Source organism: Mixophyes fleayi, chromosome 6 (assembly GCF_038048845.1).
Source record: "Mixophyes fleayi isolate aMixFle1 chromosome 6, aMixFle1.hap1, whole genome shotgun sequence".
NCBI classification, from domain to species: domain Eukaryota; kingdom Metazoa; phylum Chordata; class Amphibia; order Anura; family Limnodynastidae; genus Mixophyes; species Mixophyes fleayi.
In genome coordinates, this window is record NC_134407.1 from 85274187 (window position 1) to 85296646 (window position 22460).

Below are 22460 nucleotides of genomic sequence, written 5' to 3' on the forward strand. Positions count from 1 at the left end.
TTAGAGGGACAGAGAGAAGCGAGAGGAGTCAGAGAGGGCAGAAGGTCCAAGAGGAGGTGGGAGGTGGGCTGAGTAGCTGGAGAGCAAAGTTAAAAGTGGTGGGAACAGGAGGAGAGAAAGCCCTGCTCAAAGGCGCGTACAATCTAAAGGAAGGGGTAGACAGACGGAGACAAAGGTGAGACGAAGAAACGGATGAAATGGAGACAGAGTTGAGGAGGGAGAAGAAGGACAGAGAGGGAGAGGTAGCCGACAGGTGGATGGTTAAGCAGGTGACTGGAAGGCTTTTAAGAAAAGGTGGGTTTTTAATGTCCGTTTGAAACTGGACAGATTAGGGGATGTTCTAATGGAGCATGTCCTAATGAAGGGGGGCGACGCGGGAGAAGTCTTGGATACGTGCGCGAGAAGAGGTAATCAAGGGGGAAGAGAGGCGACGATCATTGGTCGATCGCAGTGGACGGGATGGAGTGTGAATAGAGATGAGGTTGGAGATGTAGGGAGCAGTGGAGTTGGCGAGGGCCTTGTAAGACAGAGTGAGGAGCTTGAAAAGGATTCTGTAAGGGAATGGGAGCCAGATCAAGGTAAGAGGTGAACCAGGAAAGGACAGTTCCGAAGAGGCCAATGGACTGGAGTGTGTGAAGCAGGAGGGGGTGGTCAACGGTGTCAAAGGCCGTTGAGAGATCTAGGAGAATCAGAAGGGAGAAGTGGCCCCTGGCTTTAGCCGAGAGGAGATCGTTAGTAATTTTAGCCAGGGCAGTTTCAGTGGAATGGAGCGGGCGGAAACCAGACTGGAGAGGATCAAGGAGGGAGTGTTCAGAAAGGTAGGTGGTGAGACTGTTGCAGACAAGCCTCTCAAGTATTTTAGAGGCAAAGGGGAGAAGGGAAATGGGGCGGTAGTTAGTTAGTGAGGTGGGGTCAAGATTGGGTTTCTTAAGAATGGGTGAGACGAGAGCATGTTTAAAAGAAGAAGGGAAGATGCCAGTGGAGAGGGACAGATTAAAGAGGTGAGCGAGGTGGGAGCAGGTGGAGGGGGGAAGGGAGCGAAGGAGGTGAGAAGGGATAGGATCCAGGTGACAGGTAGAAGTGGGGTGGGGGGGATGAAATGAGAGAGTGGACTTCTTTACTCCTTCCGCCCTACCAGGGGTGAGGGAGTTGCTGGCTGGGGGGAGAGGAGGGGTGAGTGGTGGGGTGCAGAAGAGTGAGTGAGGGGGTGGCAGAAGAGTGAGCGGAGGAGGAGATTTCAAGTCTGATGGCCTCGATTTTAAAGGAGAAAAAGGAGGAAAAGACAGTGGCAGAGAGGGAGGATAGGAGGGGGTGGGAGAGAAATGAGAGTGTTGAAGGTGGCGAAGAGGCGGCGGGGAATGGAGGACTGGGAGGAGATGAGGGATTTAAAGAAGGATTGTTTAGCGAGTGAGAGGGCAGAACTGTAAGATGAGAGGATAAACTTGAAGTGGAGGAAGCCAGGGAGCGAGATTTTCTCCAGTGGAGTTCAGCAGTACGGTTGCATTTTTGGAGGAAGCGGGTAAATTTGGACTTCCAGGGTTAAGGATTGGAGCAGCGAAGGTGGACGGACTGGGCAGGGGCACTCGCATCAAGAGCGGAGGAGAGGGTGTGGTTATATTATAGAGGGAGGCCGCCTGATTGCGGCAGGTCAGGGTGGAAAGGGGAGAGAGGACAGTTTCGAGAGAAGAGGGCAGAATAGCAGGATCAAGGGCGTCGAGGTCGCATCTGGACTGGGTAGATTTGGGCGACGGGAGGGGTGCTGGAGTATAGCAGAGTGAGAATGAGAGGAGATAGTGATCAGATAGTGGAAAGGGGGAGATAGAGAAGTCAGACAGCTATGTAGCAATGTGGCACTTTACAAATTAACAATAATAATCATAAAAAAATGTTGCTTGCTACAATTCGAGTTTAAGGACAGCTCTTCTATGCCATTTATACCAATGAAGCAAGCACAGACATTACACATTATTACAAATCTCCACATTATTCAAGAGACTGGAAAATCAGGCATATTAATACTATTACCTTAATATAACAAAAAAATGTTAACACAGAAAGATGGAATAACCTGTGAGTTGACCTGGACAGAAATGGATTAAAAGAAATTTTGTTAAGAATTCACTGTACTCCAATGAACTTCCCAAGTAATACTCTTATTTACCCACGTTGATAAAAGGCTGACATGAGGTCTCCCTTACTAAATCTTCACTCTTGCTCTACACACTTGTAATAAAACCCCTGCCACAGGCAATCTATGAAGATCCAGATGTGATGAGAAACTTTAAATATTCATCTGAACTTTGCCTAAATGCGAATTATATTTTTTAGTTCCTAAACAAGAAGATTGGCGTTTTATTCATTTTTTTTAAACCTCTACTGGTACCCATTAGTGCTGCTAGGTATAATATCATGGCTAGGACAAATCTATTGCATGAAAATTATTAAGTAGTTTTACATTCATCTTACCTGTGATAAAAGTATAAAGCTAAATTTTATCTAGTTTCTGAACTCTTCCTTCTGCAACCATTTTATAACACAGGCTTTAATTTAACATTTGAGGGAGGGGGCTCTCCTGGATGAAAGGGCAGGTATATGTAAGCATCATTTATGGAACAGCCCTTATGTCATTTTTTTCAGCTATTGTAGCTTATCAGAAGCTCTCCCACAGATATTTACAGTTAAAACACCATTACAGCCCCATGATCACCATCAGGATTAATATAGAATTCTTGCTGTAAGTTGTAACCAAATGGATAAAAGCCTGGATTTGTGGTTTATATTGACAATCACTGAAATATACATGAAAGCACTGGAAACTTCAGACTTGAAAGCACATATGTTTAGCAAGATCTTAAGAAGTGTCTCAATAAGAGACTTCCTATAAGGCTCTAGCAATATGCCTTTTACTCCAGGATACATAAAGTCCACCCCTCTTCCAATCTCTTATGTTTTCACCCATTTGTAAAGTTAAGGGACATTAGACACACCTGGTTGAGATATTTAGTTGTGGTGGTTTCATATAAAGCCTCCTCTGAAGTGGAATTAAATTGTTGATCTTACCCTGTGAGCAGCAAAAATAGATAACTGACTTGCAGTATATAGAAAGTTTTTTCTCCTGCTACTGAAACTTTCTATATAAAACTGGAAAAAAAAATACTTCTTTGTACACCTCAAAATAAAAATTGTAAAGAACATAAGTTATACCCAGGGCCGCCGAGAGGGGGGGGGAGCGGGTACATTTTACCCGGGCCGGGCCCTCTCCGCTAATTTAATTATTTTTTTTTATAATTTTCTTTTTTGCGATTTTTATTTTTTATTTTTATTTTTTTCGTTGGTGGGGGGAGATGGAAGAAAAAAAACGAAAAAAACAAAACAAACCGATACTCACGTGATCACGCGGCGCCGTGTCCCTCCTCTCCTCTTCTCCATTCACACTGACTGCCGGGCGTGACGTCATCAAGTCACACCTGTCAGTCAGTGAGGAGCGCCGCAGCCAGCATGAAGAAAGAAGACAGAAGAGGAGACAGAAGAGAAGAAAAGAAAGGAAAGAAGTTGACAAAAGGTAAGTAAAGAAACTGAGAGGCAAGGGGAGGAAAACAGAGAGGGACAGTACTATAAAGAAAGGGGAGAGAGAAACAGAGGAGGAAAAAAAGCAGAGAGCCACAGAGGAATTAAAAAAAAAGTGGGAAAGAGGAACAGAGGAATTAAAAAAAAAGTGGGAAAGAGGAACAGAGGAGGAAAAAAAAGTGGGAAAGAGGAACAGAGGAGGAAAAAAAAGTGGGAGAGAGGAACAGAGGAGGAAAAAAAAGTGGGAGAGAGGAACAGAGGAGGAAACAAAAGTGGGAGAGAGGAACAGAGGAGGAAAAAAAGTGGGAAAGAGGAACAGAGGAGGAAAAAAAAGTGGGAGAGAGGAACAGAGGAGGAAAAAAAGTGGGAGAGAGGAACAGGAGAAAAAAAAAGTGGGAAAGAGGAACAGAGGAGGAAAAAAAGTGGGAAAGAGGAACAGTGGAGGAAAAAAAGGAGAGAGGAAAAGAGGAGAAAAAAAGGTTTGGGGGGCTATTGAATGTTGGGGTGAGTTTAGGGAGAATGAGGTCTATTTATTAAATGTGACTATGAATTATTTAATGGCAGTGATGGTTGCAAGAAATAGGTATTGCTGGGGCTGTTTGCAGGAAGGGAAATAGGGTTATTTATTAAATGTGAATAGTATTATTTTAATGTTGGGGCTGGAGGAAGGCCTAATTATTAATCGTGAGTGCTATTGATTTAACGCCGGGGCTGGCTGTAATTTTCTAAATGTAGCCATTTTTTTTTCAAAATAGGTCCTTCAACATTCCTGGATCCGGACAAGCCACAACTAAAGAAACCAGCAGCCACAGGTGGAGAAAGTGAGAAGAACAGGTAGGAGAGAGCAGCACAGTGTGTGAAATGTTGTGATTCTAGTAGGGACAATGGCAATTTTTGTTGAATGTTGTGCCCAATGTAAGGTGTAGGCCAAGACTGAACTGTTTGTGTACACACTGCATTCTTTCTATACTACACTGTGGTGGTAGATGTCCTGAAAGTCAGGAGTGCTTGAACATATGTGACGCTCCGGCGAATTGAGAGTCTAGTGATTTTGATGCTAGCCACGGCCCAATGGCGCATTTGCCACGCCCCCAAATGCATGACCACACCTCAGAAAAATTGCACCGCCGTTAGGCTAGCCACGCCCCAACGGCGCTTTGCACCGCCGTTAGGCTAGCCACGCCCCAACGGCGCATTGCCACGCCCCTGAATGCATTACTACACACCCAAAAAAAATTTGGGGCTTACGCGACTATGAGGGGGGCCCCATGAATTTGTTGTACCCGGGCGCTGAATTCCTCTTGGCAGCCCTGATTATACCATACTTGTCAACTCTCCTGGAATGTCCGGGAGACTCCCGAAATTCAGGTAGGTCTCCTGGACACCTGGGAGAGCAGACAAATATCCTGCAAACGGCATCTTGCTGTCAAAATGACGCGATTTGCGGTGAATCGCGTCATTTTTGTCCCGCCCCTGCACAAAAACGCCATTTTGTCGCGGGGGCGGAGCCAAAATGACGCAATTCACAGCGCCCCTCTCTCCCTCCAACCACGCTCCCTGCCTGGGATCTCCCGGAAATAAGTTTAAAAAGGTTGGCAAGTATGAGTTATACATTGATGTAAAAACGTTTAGCCTTTGTGGCAAATATTAGTATTTCACAACACAAAATCTCAGAAACCTGGACCATGGCTGTTTAAGAACATCAGGAGCCTTTATGTTGTTGAAATTGAACACCTTATTTAGTGTTTTAAGCATGAGGCATGTTGTCATTTTATTGCTGAACTCAGCGCAAAATACTACAATACTTGAATAATAAAGGGGAAGTTCTGTCATATAAACATCTATACATTTATCAGGTTTATTTAATTGAGCAGGACATGTGTACCTGGTATACATTTTGATGAAGGATATGGGGATATAGCCTATATATACATACACCTTTGCTTACAGAACAGTTGTCGGGAACTGGAATTTGTCAAAGGTAAGTCTATTTAATTTAAAAAAAGCTGTTTTCAGTTAAGTCTAAACTGCATTTAAATTGTTTGTTTTCACTCCAGTATGTACTCTTTGAATGTATGATGGGTTTCCAACAGAAATATCAACGAATCAGAACACAAATATGCATCTAGTAAATAGAAAATCATAAAAAGAAGTTTTAAAATTTGCAAAAAAGTTCACAAATTGTAAATTGTGTTGCATGATATTGTAGTCCTACAGAATAAGCAAATCTGTACACAGTACACCAGACAACCATAAATCCCTCATGGACATTTTAAAATTCAGACATGGCAAGAATAAAATGATTGTATTTAAAGTAAGTAGTTTTTTGTAGAATGGTCCCCAATAAAATACATGAAAACTAACTTGTGCTTTAGACACATTTATTTATAAAAAATACATGTAAAAAGACTTAGGGGTATATTTACTAAACGGTGGGTTTGAAAAATTGGAGATGTTGCCTATAGCAACCAATCAGATTCTAGCTTTCATTTATTTAGTGCATCCTATAAAATGACAGCTAGAATCTGATTGGTTGCTATAGGCAACATCTCCACTTTTTCGAACCAGCAGTTTTGTAAATCTAGCCCTTAAACACACATGACAACAATCTTGTTCTGGCAAGTCATGAGACATGAGAAATAGAGCATGCCATGTTCTAAAACCTTAACAGCAACAGTAAGATTTCAAAATTCAATGGTGTGAACTACAACATTGCCTCTTATTTTGAATGAGCCTTTGCAGAGTTAATTTGGTAAAAACTAAACATAAGATCACATACATAATCAAACAGTTCATTCATTATAGCAGCATCTTCAGCACCTTCAAAGACTGAGTATCCTTCTCCTACAGTGTGTTTATACTGGCATAATTATTTCTCCCAGATTTACAGCTTCAGTTAATAACTCCATATATCAAAAAGGTAACAGCCGCAAACGATCTGTGGATCCCACAACACATTTGAAATTAAAACTCCCACCACACTGAAGACTATTTTAAGAAGTATATTGTGATTAATGGTAATCACATATACAATATCTTTTCAACATGTAGTGGAATGTGCGCAAGCACAATATATTCAGGCCCATAATGTAATCATTATTGACCCAAAAGCTTTCAAAATGATTGCTTCCCATTGATTTGTACTGCGCAAAGGAACTGCATTAGAAGGGTATGCGTGTGGGGTGGAAATTTAGCTGACATTTAAGAGAAGCATATAAAATGTGTAGAATAAACTCCATATCAAAATATTCTTAACCATACGATACCAGGTGAAGGAGTGAATTCATCATTATTACACAGATAAAATATTTTAAAGAGTTACTACATACATTGTCACAATCAGTTCCAGTACATATCCTTCATAATAAGACTGCGATGTCATAACATGACATTTGTGGGCAAAATTATGTAAAGGCCGACATATAAATGAAGCAGACAATTCTTGACCTTCCTTGGCTTATTGACACTTCCTCTACTGATCCATTCATGGCTATAGAAGAAGCCTACACTCTTAACAAATCACAGGCTTCCTTTGGGCTACGAAAGCTGTGGAGAGCAACTGCTAAAGGGCCCACACCTAGGCTGGTCTCCCCTGGCAAAGCTCCATGAAGCAACAGCGGGGGTTGCACACAATTTCTCGGCCTCCTCTGGCTCACTGAAGCTCTCTTTAGAAATCAAACCATACTTGCAGGGTGTACATTAATAATGTGTCTTATTTATGTAATGATGACATTCTTTTTTTCCTTACTTTGTCCATAATGCATAAATATAATCCTTATAAAGAACAAGTTTCAAATGAGACTCTAGTTACATTGAGCAAAATGTGTTTACTTTGTGGCTTGGCAGTAAATCTACACATGCAGGCATCCCATTGGTCACAATACCTTATTATAATGTCACAGAAATTGTCTTGGCTTACAGGAGTGGCATGGAACCCCACATGCATCACTCCTATTGTCTACACACTATCTGTATAGTCATAATTCTGGATCAAGCTGTTAAAAATCACTGCTGATCACAAGTATAAGGATACCAGGGATCCATTTTTAAAGAGATATTAATGAATTAAGGGGCCAACCACACTATAAATCTTGTTTGCTGATTAATACTAACCAGGCTGAATCAATGATCAAAATTCTATTGTCTTACTCACTAGATTGTTTTGTTCCTAAGAGGCCTGCCATATATGTATAAACACATTTATTTTCGGGAAGAAAAATGCTTATTTTAAATCATACCCGCTTACATTATAACTAATATGTATCTGACAATGATATCTAAAACTCAGCTTTTTCAACACACATACTTCTAAAAATACTATCGTGGCACTTGCCATTCCAGAACCAAAAAAATGTGAATCTCTCTTTAAATATGTGCTTTAACGCATTCAAGTGTTTTTAGTTCCACTTTCTCCAATCACAGGAGCACTAAATCCAACTAGTAGATATGTTTATTGAGAGCACAATATTTTTTCAATTCAGGTGGGCATATTCAATTATGATTCCAGTCCGCGGGATCGCGTCGGAACGGGCCGCGAAGTTAATCCACGGTACCACAATAACGTGGATTTTCGTTTGCACCCCATAGGGTTGCGTACGAAAATCTGCGTTATTGCGTTACCGTATTACCGGCAATACTGCGCACTTTCCGCGGTAACGCGCGTTACCGTGTACCGGAATCATAATTGAATATGCCCCTTTCATTCCTAGATATTTGAGCCTGGAGAAATTATTAGTCACTGTTTTTATAAATATGTGAATGAAAAGAAGGAAAAAGGAATTTGATATGAAGAAAAACGCATATAATCATCATGCAATAGTGATATCTAACAAGCTGACTGGAGTACTCTAAAGCAATTAGGAGATCACCATTCACTCTATAAGATTTATCACCGAGATGACCTTACTCTATTGACACTCATTATTTGTCACGTTTTCCACTGAGACAACGCCATTTATTCACATACAGTAAATCACAGAAAATTGTTCTGACCATGTTTTATCATGTCTCATACAGCAAAAGTAAAATTAACTTGAAGATATCAGAGAATAGTGGTTTAGCGCAGTGTTATCCAGCAGCACATATTTAGGATTATTGTTTTGTTGTGGAAAATGATTGTATACCATCCCTTGACTAACTTTTTTCCACAAGTATTGTTAGCTCAAGCTGCCGATATCCGGTAGATAGTATGGAACTGGCAGCTGGGCATGGGCAGAGGATTGCATACAACCAGCTTATTGAAGATGGAAACCCTGTAAGTGGGGTAAATGTTCAATTCAGTCTGCCAGAGAGTGTATATAACTAGTGGTTAGAAATATTATAAATATTATATATGCAAAATAGATGGTTTGGGTCTATTCTGTACATTTAAATGCCCATCCCACCTTAAGAGCTTGACTTGTTGTTAAAATATTTATACAATATGACTATGACTGCCAATGACAAATTTCTCCAAGAGCTAAGAGCCAGGGCAAAAAAAACTTAAGGGCCGGCATATAAAACAATTTAGAGAAAAATGACCGGAGGCCAACAAGGCTGCTAAAAATGATTTATTTTACACTTTTACACTTATTATTTCATGATGGGGTGCCATTTATATTGCACACGTGTAGCACTACAAGTACCAGCATGCACATTGGTGCAAGTACATGCTGGCACTTGTCTTGCCATATAAGTGTTGCACTATCATCACCCCCATTAGCAATCAAATATTATTTCTATTTAATATAAAATATATATTCAAATTGCCCCATATAATAATACAATTATATTGGCCCCTTAATAATGAAATATAAAAATTACCCCATAAGTTAATTATAAATTAATTTTGTGCGCATAGTCTAATAATGATTGCAACAATAATTCATAAGTCAATGGTGCCTCCTCTTATGTTATAAATGACAAGACCATTCAAACAACATGCAATTTGAGCAATCTTGCCTCTCACAACCACCTCTTTTGTTTTGGCTGTTTTGTTAGTGGTTTTCCAGCGGTTTGTCAAATTGCTGCATAGTAAATCTGCTGGTTTGTATTTTTATCACGTTAAAAATCAGGACAACGATTGTTAAACTGTGGCTCTTTAGCCTTTAGTAAATCACCTATAACCAGTGCTTTCATCAAAAAAAAAAACCTTTGGTAAATCTAGCTCAAAGTCTCTCTTGCAAGACTAAAGGCTCCGCAGCATAGCATACGACTGATAATCTGGCATTAAATCAGTGTAGCCTATCCAGTCTGATTCACTGCCAAACTTTGTGTCTTACCAGTGCATCCAACCCTGCAGTGAGAGATCAGGCTCGGGTGCAATGTCTGTGGCCGGGGCAGGAGCGACCAGGGAGAGCTGTGCACCCAGGTACAGGTTACCAGGGTATATTTTCAAGTCTCCATGGCAACCTGGTAAGCAGATTTTGCTGAGCCCTGATATAAGGTTGTTCGGAATAATCCTTAGAGTGGCAAGCACATGAAACTTATGGAAAAAGTTGGGTCAGAAATACAAAACATGTAAGATTGACATGCTGTGCTGCAATAACCATCAGTGACAATTTAACCCCCACAGCCTTACAAATTTATACATGTATTATTCTACTTCCTTTTTCTGTGTGAAACCCCACTCCTCCATTGGAGGAAAGGGTAGTACATAAAGCTCAGAAACAAAAAGTTAAAAAAAATGAAATACATATATACTTAAAAGTCTGTCTGCACCATTTTGAAAACAAAGGAAACTCCAGATGTCACTGTAAAATGACAAGCACCAATAGTGACCTTAGGTCTTTGTGGTAAACACATGACATCTGCCCTTTGTAACCAAAGACATCGTACTGCCTAATATAAACACTGTAAGTGGCAATTACACCATAGCTACAAAACAAACAATACTACCTATCTGAGCAACACCTATGACTCCCGTATACATGTGAACATTTTTCCATTTTGTTGAGTATAAATGTATGTATACCTATTAACAATTATGGCATGACTATGTATTCAGAGCAACGGGTGTCTTTACATTTAATATGTTGAATGGGCCCTTGTGAAGCTTGCAATAGCTACGAAATGAGTTAACCAATAGACGTTAAGATAATTGTAATATAAATGATTCTCACTAAATCTTTAACAATGGCACACAGTCGAAACAAGCAGTGTACGTGGACTCCAGCTTAAAATGACACTAGATAGGTTGAACAAATGTGTGACGGATACAATTAACACACCTTTACAAAATGAACACTCCATGACATGCAATCAACTGGTTAGAGAACTACTTTTATACATACAAAATCTATATATAGACTAATATAGCTCTATAGACACAAGTGTTCTACCTCTTTATTATGCATAGGATTAGTACACACTTAAATTGAATTTAAGATAAGATCCAGAGAAGGGAGACTGGCCAATAGTGCCTCAATATTTTATGGAGTGGTCAAAGAAAACATCCGTGCTCACCTTCAAAACTAGTATGTAATAAACATGACTGCTTAACTTAAAACTTATCTTTACATTATGTTACACAAAATTACAAAACAAAAAACCCTGATAATTCCATAAGGAAAATGTATTACCTTCACACAAAAGTCAATCAAAGCGGTGAAGTCCCATTTCTTGGAATATGAAAAATTATATGCCAGAATTGCTTCCTGTAAAAGGACAAAATATACTTAGAACCCACAATGACAAAAAAAAGCATAATATGTAGAACAACACTGCCATCTGCAGGACACTGGAAATAAACACTGTCGAAAAATGTGATACTTGCAAGATGTAAAGTAGACTATCTAGCTTCACATAATACTCCATAAATGTATTTCAAGGGTTTTTTAAAGACTCATTTGCGGTATTTGGAAAAAAATAAAGAAGAAAAATGTATCATATCAATTCTAAATACCTTTATGAATTTCTAGTACTGTCAGTAAGTTTAAAATGGATGTGTATTTTCAAAGAACTATAATGGGCAGCACAGCAGGAACAGCCCAATAAAACTACATAACAGAATGGCATGGGGCCCTGAAAACATGCAATAGCATAATGTGCGCCTGGCATTTTTACAGTATAAGCTGCATCATGTCAAGAGACGTAATTAGGCAATGTTGCCATATAAAATGGGCTATCTATACCTGGACTTCAAACTAGCGTTGGGTTGAATAGAATGTCTCTGCCTAGCAACCGAAGGATTACTAGAGAGGAGGAGTCAAGACCGCAAAAGTAAACAGCATATGAGCAGAAAAAATTGGGCGATCAGGACAGAGTATACATTTTTACCCTAACGGAAATAGAGTGGACAAACCCTGAACTCAGCAAAAATATTGCGAGATAATGGAAAATATAATTTTCAGGCTGCATGAAAAACTGCAAAGGAGAACCACCTCTTTACCAAGTAGAGAACAAACCACTGATAAATTCAAGCTAGCCCTTTAAAGCTAAAGTAGTGAACATATTTGTTCACTAATTTAAAATGTCAGCACAAGCAGGTGTAAAAGCAGAAGGACCAATTATAAACCGCAATGTCTGTGACTGTGGCTTCTTATTGGTGCTTTCGCTCACATTCCCCTCAAAAACGTCATATACAACAGTTTTAATTCGGGACTGTGGCTCTAATGTTCTGCTCCCTCACTGGGTGGTATAACTGTTTCCAACATATGTAACACACTAATTATCAGGTGCCGCCTCCGCACCCGATACGTGCCGGAGACTGACGCCTCTCTCTTCTTTAGGCAACAGGACGCTCTTCCGGGTACTCGGTGGCTCTGCTGTTCTCAGCCTGTCGGTGGTCAGCTGTGTTCTGACCGCATAAATCGCAGGCTCCAATCAGGAGCACACTCTGGCATCATTAGGGTGCTAGTATTGGTTCACCCTGCTCCAGCATTCCTGTCTTGTTCTGCTTGCTACTGGTTCCTGATTTGGCTTGTTATTGACCTTCCCTGTGGATTCTGTTTTGTACTGCTCTGCCCGTTCTGGTTTGACCACTGGCTCATATCTGACTACTCTCCTGGTTATCTCCGCTGTACTGTGCTACCGTTGGTTTGATCTGGACTGTCCGACCATTCTTCTCTCATCACTGCACTGGTGACTATCTGGGAGAACCGCAAACTGCGCACCTCACGCAGTCAAGTCCATACCTCCGTGTGGGGATCCCTGGTGAACACCGGGGGTGCGTTAGACTGCGCGCCTCCCTGTTTAGTTGCGCTAGTACCAGTCAGTGGTAATTCAAGTTTTAACTACGCGACACTAATCCTGCAACTTTAGCCCTTTTAGAAACTCAAAGCCTCGCTACTCTTTGTATTCCTTTAGGATTTTTTCCCTCTTCAAAAGTACTACTAAATCACCAAAAAACGGATATGGAGGAAAATCATATTGTTCAGTGTTAACCTGACACCCACTGCTAGGAAACTGCAGGTGTTCATAGCATACGATTTCTCCATTGATTACATTTTAAAGTGAAAGGTAACTTTTTCCCTGTTATATGTGAGCAGTTACAATCAGAAAACATAGCATGCAGGGCTGACAACACCCTTACGGTAAAAGGCACACAAGGTTACAAAATGCCAGCGTTTTACAGCTAAAGAGATATGCTGTAATCTATGTAGATGCTGGATTACTTTCATACGAGCACTTAACAATTCTACAAATAAGACGAAGAGGCAGAGGCAAAAACTAGCTGCAACAGTTTAGCATTTTGGGGCCCTGTGTGGCATTAACTTTAAACAGTAAAATATAACCTCTGAACTCCAATCGTGACAGCTAAAAACCTTCCAAAATGTTTGTAAACTGTAGCAGAAAATTGCTTAGACTACAGTCATTCCAATTGTCGTAACATTACTGGCACTGCTACTATGAAAATAAAACGGTATAATAAAAAAAAATAAAGAAAAAGTAGGCATTTATTGAAATTAATGGGTATTATGCATGGGTAATTTTGATAGCGATCAAAAAATATTAATTAATGTTGATTCTCTTTGCCTCCATTGATAGTATCAATAAATAAAAACAATGAGAATGAACATTTGGCATGCTGATCTCATCCAAACACAAAGACTCAAATCACTGGAAGGATGGACAAACCTAATGTTACAAATCAGGGCGCACCTTCAAATCATGTGGGCTTCTTATCCTGCTTTTCAGAGAGGACTCAATAACCTTCCATCGACTCCCAGACATCCTTCCTCCGTTCTGTATGAAATTTAAATGTTCAGTTTCAAAATACTAAACAGTAATTATAGTGTATATAGAATTTTAAGGTCATGTTGATTGTAGATTTCTCACCTGGTCATCTACCGGGTACAAGTTGGATAGTGAACAGGGCATTTTAACATGTGTGCTGTCCCATTTGTCAATGAATGAAACTGGGTAAGGTAAAGGCACCACATTCTCCTGTATATTGGGAACCTGCAACAAAACCAAGGAATATGAAGGAAAATAAATACATTAATATTTTATTTACAAGTCAGCAATTTTATACTTTATGCAATTAGTGCCACTCTAAATGTTTCTTTCAAGGTTATAGTTTTTTTTTGTTTTATGCTTTGCTTTTAGTGCTATTACAAACACAATGTGTCTTATTTTATCGCTTTATAAATATGGAAAGGAATATAATTTATGTTTTAAATTTTTTATAAAGAAGTCTTAAAATATTTTTTTGACAAACTTACGATTACCATAGGGAAAACTATTACAAATGGTCCTTCAATTTTAGTATCTGTGGTCTAAATGTTGCGTGGCAATGCTGGCAATTAGGTTTTTAGGTTTGAGTCTGCCTATATATGTTGATATTCAAAAACACTTTCCTGAAAGCCCAGTATGCTTCATAAAATCACTATAGCACATTTGATCCACTTAACATTATGCAGTTTCAAACAGATGTTAACTCACAGAAATCAAGTAAGTCTTAGAACTTTCATCAATCAAGCTCTTTATATCTAGTCATTTTCAAACATATTAGATAAAAGTAAGAATCAAAAATGTTAAAGCTACACAATCTGTAAAACCACTGCCATACACTAAATAACTAAAGTTTACAAGCCGGAAGTCTGGCGCTGATGTTACCAAGTATATTTATAGTTTTGACTTTTGCTCAAAATGTTTTTTTATTTGCTCTATTTTGCTTCAATGTTTTACAATTAAATAGAACATGTAATCAGTCTACTAGAGTTTTAGGAGCTGTGAGGAACAGTAGAGGAGGCTGCACTGGACAAAGCTCAGTTTTGCAACTAGTAGCCTCTTCAGGGAGAACAGTGATGGGTTGGAGAAGAACTTTTCAGGAAAGTTGCTCAATCATTTCTCTCTTTCAAATACCGTATATACTCGAGTATAAGTCGACCCGAATATAAGCCGAGGCACCTAATTTTACCACCAAAAACTGGGAAAACTTATTGACTCGAGTATAAGCCTAGGGTGGGAAATGCAGCAGCTACTGATAATGGTAAAGCAAAAATCAATGTAGGGTGCTGTCACCATAACAAGGAACCCACAGGCTCTTTATCTGGGCCAACTTTTGGAGTGTGTAACCAGGGTTAACCAGCAAACACACACTGCACCAGATCACATCTTACCAGGCTAACTGCAGCCTATCATTCACCTCCAGTACCATGGAAATGTAAAAATATTTTCACATTTAAGAAAGTAAAGAATACATAAGTTTATTAATGCAAAGCACCAAGAAAGATTTTAAGCAAGGATTAAGTTACACATGTAACATAACACATAGTACAGTACCATTCAGATGCGCTGGTAGCCAACCCTGGGGTATTCCTTTTTAATGCGTAATCCTTTGTGACAGAGGTGTCACCCCACAGATCCACAACAACATCCCCAGAGATTCAAGAAGAAGAATGAACTTACTGGTCCTCAAAGTCCTTCACTTTATGCTCTGATTCTTCAATCAGTTCAGCAGCAGCTGTATTCCCGCGTTAGTCCTGACATCTCTCTCTCTCTCAGCCCCGCAGTGGAACGCATGTGCGTTCCACATACAGGAAGTTCGGCATTTCTGTTACAAATGCAAAACTTCCTGTCAGTGGAACGCACATGCGTTCCACTGCGGGGCTGAGAGAGAGAGTTAACAGCTCAGGGACCGGACACCAGGTAAGTTCACCCGTGTATAAGCCGAGGGGCCTTTTTCAGCATACAAAAATGTGCTGAAAAACTCGGCTTATACACGAGTATATACGGTAAGTAAATAAACAAAAACCCTGTCAGATTGAAGAGGAGCTGTCATCAATTTTTTCTCCCTGCATATATGTAATGCAACAAAATCTGCACATTCATTTCTTCTAAATATTAGCTGGTCGACATTTGTAGGAGGCTAATGACTAATGATAATCACAATTAGGCTGTTATGGCTGGCCAATTTGGTTATTTGCAAGTGTTAAGAAGTGACGGCTGATTATCACATCGACTTGTGCACAATATCAGCGGCTGACCAAAATAAATGTGATGCGATTGTTGAATATTACCACCAAATGACTGAACTTGATCAACCCTGTATTTTATTATTGTTTATTTATACAGAGCTGCCATATAAGCAGCAATTTACAGAGAATATTTAAAGAGAAGATTAAAACATTCATATCAGTTCCTGCTTCATTGGAACTCATAGTCTAAATTCTCTACCACAAACACATGTGTGTCCATCTTGTCAGAAGCCAGCAGTTGTACATTTCAAACATTTTGAAGTTCGCTTTAGACATTTGAAGAATGGTCTCCAATGACTCTACCTATGTTCAAAAGCTTCAGTGACCTACAGCTAAAAATGTAATTTAAGACAAATGACCATTACTCCTGTCTTTGAGACATAGATACAAGCACTCTCCAGCACTAATACTGCCTTGCCCCCTTACCTGCACAGTGATGATGTGATTCCCTGAAGGCCTCAGTGAAGACTGATCAATGTGACATGTTGGCATTCTGTTCATGTCAGCCAGTGGAGTTCCAAGCCATGTCACGTCAGAAGGAAAATGCCTGGCAGATTGGCTCTTGTGATCTCCATGGTGATCTTTACTGTTTTTGTGACAGATTGTTACACATTTATAAATACCATAAATACAACAAGATTACATTTTAGATGTATATTTAGAACAAGACACTTAAGTCACACATATACACAAATACGGGCAGTAAGACATGAGAAAGCAGTGGTCAGAAATCAGTGATGTCATCCCCATAATTACTAATTCTGGCTGGTAGTAACATCAGGTAACAAAAACAAATAAAAGGCCACACAAAATTATTGGTAGATATTTTATAGGCTCTAGCCTATATATTTTATATAGCTGTCACACTGTGTTTTCCATGACACCAATATAGGCCACATAGATTTAAAGAGCTTAAGAAATTTGGGACAGCCAATTGCACAACAGTAAAGAAAGGGAGATGAACAATGAATGCACCAAGAAGATAGTAGAAGAGAGAGAGAGAGAGAGAGAGAGAGCTAGAACACCACATTCTTAAAGAGGACTAGAGGAGTCAGTGTAGGATTCAGCTTATGGCTCTATAATTAAATTCCTGACTGCTTAATATTTTTTTTTTTTTAACACAGTGGTGCGATTCAGCAAGTCTTCTCAGGAATTTATTTATAAATCATTTTACAATAAAAATAACTGCTGAAACCAAAGCTGATTACCTGTCAGGCATTGAATATTTTATTATACATATACTGAATATAATTCTGACACCACCAAAGGAATTATAATTAAAGGCATTGGTTGTCAACCAGCACTACAACTGATCAAGTGAACCTTAGCTTATGCAAGTCACTGCTTAGTGGAGTGTAGAGAGCATGTCATATACGCTTTACAAACCAAAGTACTTTATCCTACAGAACATGCCGTACCGCACCCGAAACCAGATTTTCGCAGATAGCCCTCCAGCAAGATGTGGTGATGTATCTAATCAGGCAACAGTAAAGGAAACACTACACTTTGTGTTCTAAACATGCTCTAGCGTATGGTGTCAGAAATTTTGGTGCGGATATAGTGCTATGTACGGTTGTTTGCAGAAATAGGTTTTATTTCAAACATGTGGGGGTAAATGTATCAAGCTGAGAGTTTTCCGGTGGGTTTGAAAAGTGGAGATGTTGCCTATAGCAACCAATCAGATTCTAGCTATCATTTTGTAGAATGTACTAAATAAATCATCTGATTGGTTTTTCAAACCCGCCGGAAAACTCTCAGCTTGATACATTTACCTCGTGAAGTACAGTAAATGGGCATGACAAAGCAACAAGCGCTTGCGGTGCAGGTGGAATCTGGTAACTGTAAACATGAACAAAGTTCTGGCAAAATTTTATGCAAATCTAGTTTCACAGCAGAACAGGCCATTTCACAAATGTAATTTGTACATTCAAATTTTGCTGTTTCTGTCTTAAAACAGAGCTGGGACAACGACGGTCTGGTCTGGGAACACTTAACCCTACATTCCGCTGACAACATTCTTCTGTCAAATATTTCATAGAACAGTTTTGAAAATTCCCTCATCCCGAGATATCTGGAAGTATGGCTTCAAAATATACATCAAAATTGAGCACATTAGATTTCACAAGTCATCCGCTATGTAGGATAGTTGTGTTTGATAGATTTTACATTTTTTTATTAAAACTACATAAAAGTGCCTACAGATGAATTCGAAATTATGTCGGGCTCTGTCTTAATCATTTCCTTATTTGTGCACCACTATATGGTATCCGTTTATTGTGTAAGGTGGATTCTCTATTGACTATTATTACATTCATAGCACCCTTTGCGCATCTGGACAGACAAATCCAAGACCTGTTTCGGCTACTGTTCTGGCTTAGTCCTCCAAGCAAGAAATAAATAAAATTAGCTTAAGGCATGGGTTTAATTCTTTATATTATAAGGAATTCAAGGTGGTACAGTGTTTAGCATTGCTGTCTCTCAGCACTAGTGCCATGTGTCCTATTCTTCCCTACTTTGTGTGGGTTTCTTCCTACAGTCCACAGTAATGTGACTGTATGCGTTTGGGTGGTTGAGAATTTAAACTTTGGGGCATATTCAATTAGGATTCCAGTCCGCGGTAACACTTGCGCAGTATTGGCGGTAATACGGTACCGCAATAACGTGGATTTTCATACGCAATCCTATGGGGTGCGAACGAAAATCCACATTATTGCGGTACCGTGATTTAACTTCGCGGCCCGTTCCGGCGCGATCCCGCGGACCGGAAACGTAATTAAATATGCCCCAGAGCATCACTGGGGCAGGGACTAATTGAAATGATTATGATTATACATTCTCTGTAAATTGAAGCATATGTTGGTGTTTTATAAAGAAAAAGTTCATAAGAAATGTTATTTGAACTAGATTACAGTACTCGTGTTAAGCTTGCCTCACATGAAGTGACTGTCAGCTAATTTGGTCTATTTATCAAATCATGATCGGATTTCTTCAGATTTGCTTATCTAGGTGAAAAAAGGGGGATGATAAAATTGTAGAGGGAAATTAAAGCTTCATCCCCAGCACAATATCATGTGACACAAGGACGCAAAAATGTGTCACTCAAGCAGAATGATGGTAGCCTTACAGTCAGAAATGGCATCAGCCCAATCCTATTCATTAAACTAAACTGCACTTATTTTGATATGGCTGTCAGAAAAAAACACAGATGCTAGGAATTGCTATACTCATCAGTGGTAGATAAGTATATTTAAGTATTTCTGCGGATGTGCTAATTGCATTTAGCATGGGCAAAAATATTGAAAAAAAAAAAAAAAAAAAAAGAGTTTTTCCCATGTATAATTTTCTCTTTATATTGCTCATAAGGGTCAAAACAAAGGAACAATTTAAACCAAAAACTAAAATAGCTGGGAGTCAGTTTAACAAGAACAGTACCATTCCTCAAAAAAAAGATTTGTCACAGATTTGCCACAAAAAGACAGAAAATATGACAACATATTAGAAGCAAGGGAAATGTTAAAAGTGGTCTTTCCAAAGTCAAGGCAAAGATTATAGTTTCCAAATTTAGTTCCAAGTTGAGCAAGTTTATCTTTACAAACTAACTGTGGAGATGTCCACCTGGCCCATTTGATCCGGGGGATATTTGTCTGCTCCAGAAATTAGAATTCACCTTTTCTTTTCCGCGTTAACCTGGGTTCGATTAATTAACAGCTATAAAGCAAGCCTTTTTTCTCAATTAATTGAGCCTGGGTTAATTCAGGAAAGTCTATGCTAAACGTTAGAGCAGACAAAAACAGTTCAAATGATTTATTCAGTATTAAAGGTGATTTAATGAAATAAATATCTTTATTGAGCTGTTCTAACCACTGAAAAATGTAGGGAAATGCACATATTGCTTTAGTTTCTTTGAACTTTTGTCTTCCTCCTGGCATACTTTATTTTCTTAGTTTCAATTCTGCTGCTATAGACAAATCTAAATTTACAGAATGGTTGAAAAAGAGGGATAGGCTGCGCTTCCTCCAAATATATGAAGCAGCCAAATGCGAACCTGAGAGTGTATGGGGGACCCCTAAACTCCCAACAATGTTAGATACGTATAAAAATAGTCAGGTTCTGGGCGCTTGTAAAGGAAAGATATATCAATTTAATATGGATAGGTCCACAATACGCTCCGGCCGGAACGAGACAGCTTAGATGTGTTAAACAATTAACATGCATCAATTGACACTGCCGAAAACAATGATAATGGTAAAAAACACTACAAACTCAGTGTGATTGCAAATATGGTTAGAGTACACTTGCAAGCTACTAAAATATGAAATGACAATTGATATGAACCGCAAAAAGAAAATGTAAGGAAATATAATGTCCAGAGTTGTAAAATAAAAATGTTGGTGATGATGAAAAATGCAAGCAAAAATGAAATTGGTAGCCGTTACTCACATGAAGCAGGGATGTCTGGCTGTCTATAATGCAGACAGGCACTTAGTAGCGGTCCCAGAGTCTGTGCTGATGAGGTTAGATATAACGTTGATTTCAATGATAAAAAGCACCCAGCAGAATGGATGGGCAAGGAAAAACTTCTTTAGTGTGAGATTTTTGATGAATTTATGCAAGTCTATATAAGTCTCAAACTTGTTGAGTGGTCTATTGGGGGCAAATTTAAGGCCTTTACTTAGTAGATCCATTTGAGGTTTGGTTAGTGTTTGACTACTCAGATTAAATATACCTCTAGCTCCTATATTGGGCTCTGTATTGCATTCCGTGGATTTTTCTGTATTTTGGTTTTGGGCCTTGCTCCTTCTCTCTCTACTGACCTTAGATCCTCCTCGTTTTCCTCTCGTGATGATGATCTTTCCTTTCTCTTTCTGATGCTTTTTGGACTTGGAGGTGTATCCTGGATTCCTTGGGCTAGTTCTAAAAAATGCTCAATGAAATCATCTGCATCAGGTTCTTCAGGTTCAATTTCTCCCTGATGTGGATCGATGTGTTTAAGTTTGTCTAACAATGTTGACTGGTCCTTGGATAAAAGGTGCCGCGCTTCCTTAATGCCACTCTTGAAGCCTTCCTTGGCAGCTATATCCTGTCTATCCTGTTTGGTCCTAGGAGTGCCTAGAGGTGGTCCTAAATTCCGTTGGTCTAATGGTTTATAGACCCTATTGTAGGCTCTATATTTAGGTGGATTCCTAATAAGAGGAGATCTAGATACATTCAATCGGTGAGATCTCTTCTTTGGTGTATGATTGGATCTGCCATGTATATAATCTCAACACGGAGATATCCCGCAGCGTGCACACGCTATTTGAGCGGGATCATTTTTTCTTTCAACAAGAAGGAGAGGATTTCCTTTTAGGAACTAGAAGAACTTTCTTCCTCATTCTTGTTTTAATAATTGGCATTCTGCTGGGTGCTTTTTATCATTGAAATCAACGTTATATCTAACCTCATCAGCACAGACTCTGGGACCGCTACTAAGTGCCTGTCTGCATTATAGACAGCCAGACATCCCTGCTTCATGTGAGTAACGGCTACCAATTTCATTTTTGCTTGCATTTTTCATCATCACCAACATTTTTATTTTACAACTCTGGACATTATATTTCCTTACATTTTCTTTTTGCGGTTCATATCAATTGTCATTTCATATTTTAGTAGCTTGCAAGTGCACTCTAACCATATTTGCAATCACACTGAGTTTGTAGTGTTTTTTACCATTATCATTGTTTTCGGCAGTGTCAATTGATGCATGTTAATTGTTTAACACATCTAAGCTGTCTCGTTCCGGCCGGAGCGTATTGTGGACCTATCCATATTAAATTGATATATCTTTCCTTTACAAGCGCCCAGAACCTGACTATTTTTATACAAATCTAAATTTACCTTTAAAGAATTCCACCCAAAATGAAAAAAAAAGCATTTTATTTCTCGTAAAAAAATATTTAACTCCCTTTCCACCAAAAGTATGCTTGGCTTGCAGATGACGTCTGCTGGATTCTGTTTCATCAGGTGTCACAATTAATTAGTTAAAGGGAAGTGTGTTTTAGGGATGGACTATTAGAATATAGAGATTGCCTCTTTAGCGGAGGCGAGCATGGCTCATTGTACACCTGTCTCAATAAATTAAGGTGTGCTTCTCCCCAGACCCGGCTGGGTCTCTGGAGGTAAATGTATCAAATAGTGATTTTTGCAAATCGCCAATATCCAGCGACTTTGTATGGTAAATTTAAAGCAGCAATAGTTTTAAATGCAAGTTTTGCCTTTAAAGTCATTGCTGCTTCAAATTTACCATGCAAAGTCAGCAGATATTGGCGATTTGCAAAAATCGCTATGTGATACATTTACCCCCTGGAGTTTAAAAGTCCCTCGTGTTCTATGCAACATTGTGAGAGGTAGCGTTTCACTCTGGACTCCTGTCTGGGATTCTTCAGTTTACAAATTTCTCTTTCCTTGGCTAATGGTATACAAAGACTTCTGACTCTGTACCGTGGCAAACAG

At 39.3% G+C, this 22460-nt stretch overlaps 1 protein-coding gene across 1 annotated transcript in view; it reads right to left on the reverse strand.

Annotated features, from left to right (window-relative positions):
- PARG (poly(ADP-ribose) glycohydrolase) overlaps window positions 1-22460 on the reverse strand; it is a 100440-nt gene that overhangs the window by 64586 nt on the left and 13394 nt on the right. The window contains exons 4-7 of the mRNA XM_075217000.1: window positions 16395-16554; window positions 13825-13947; window positions 13648-13731; window positions 11127-11201 (exon numbers count right to left, since the gene is read on the reverse strand). Of these exons, the coding sequence (XP_075073101.1) occupies window positions 11127-11201; window positions 13648-13731; window positions 13825-13947; window positions 16395-16554 (442 nt within the window). The remainder of the gene's footprint in view (window positions 1-11126; window positions 11202-13647; window positions 13732-13824; window positions 13948-16394; window positions 16555-22460) is intronic.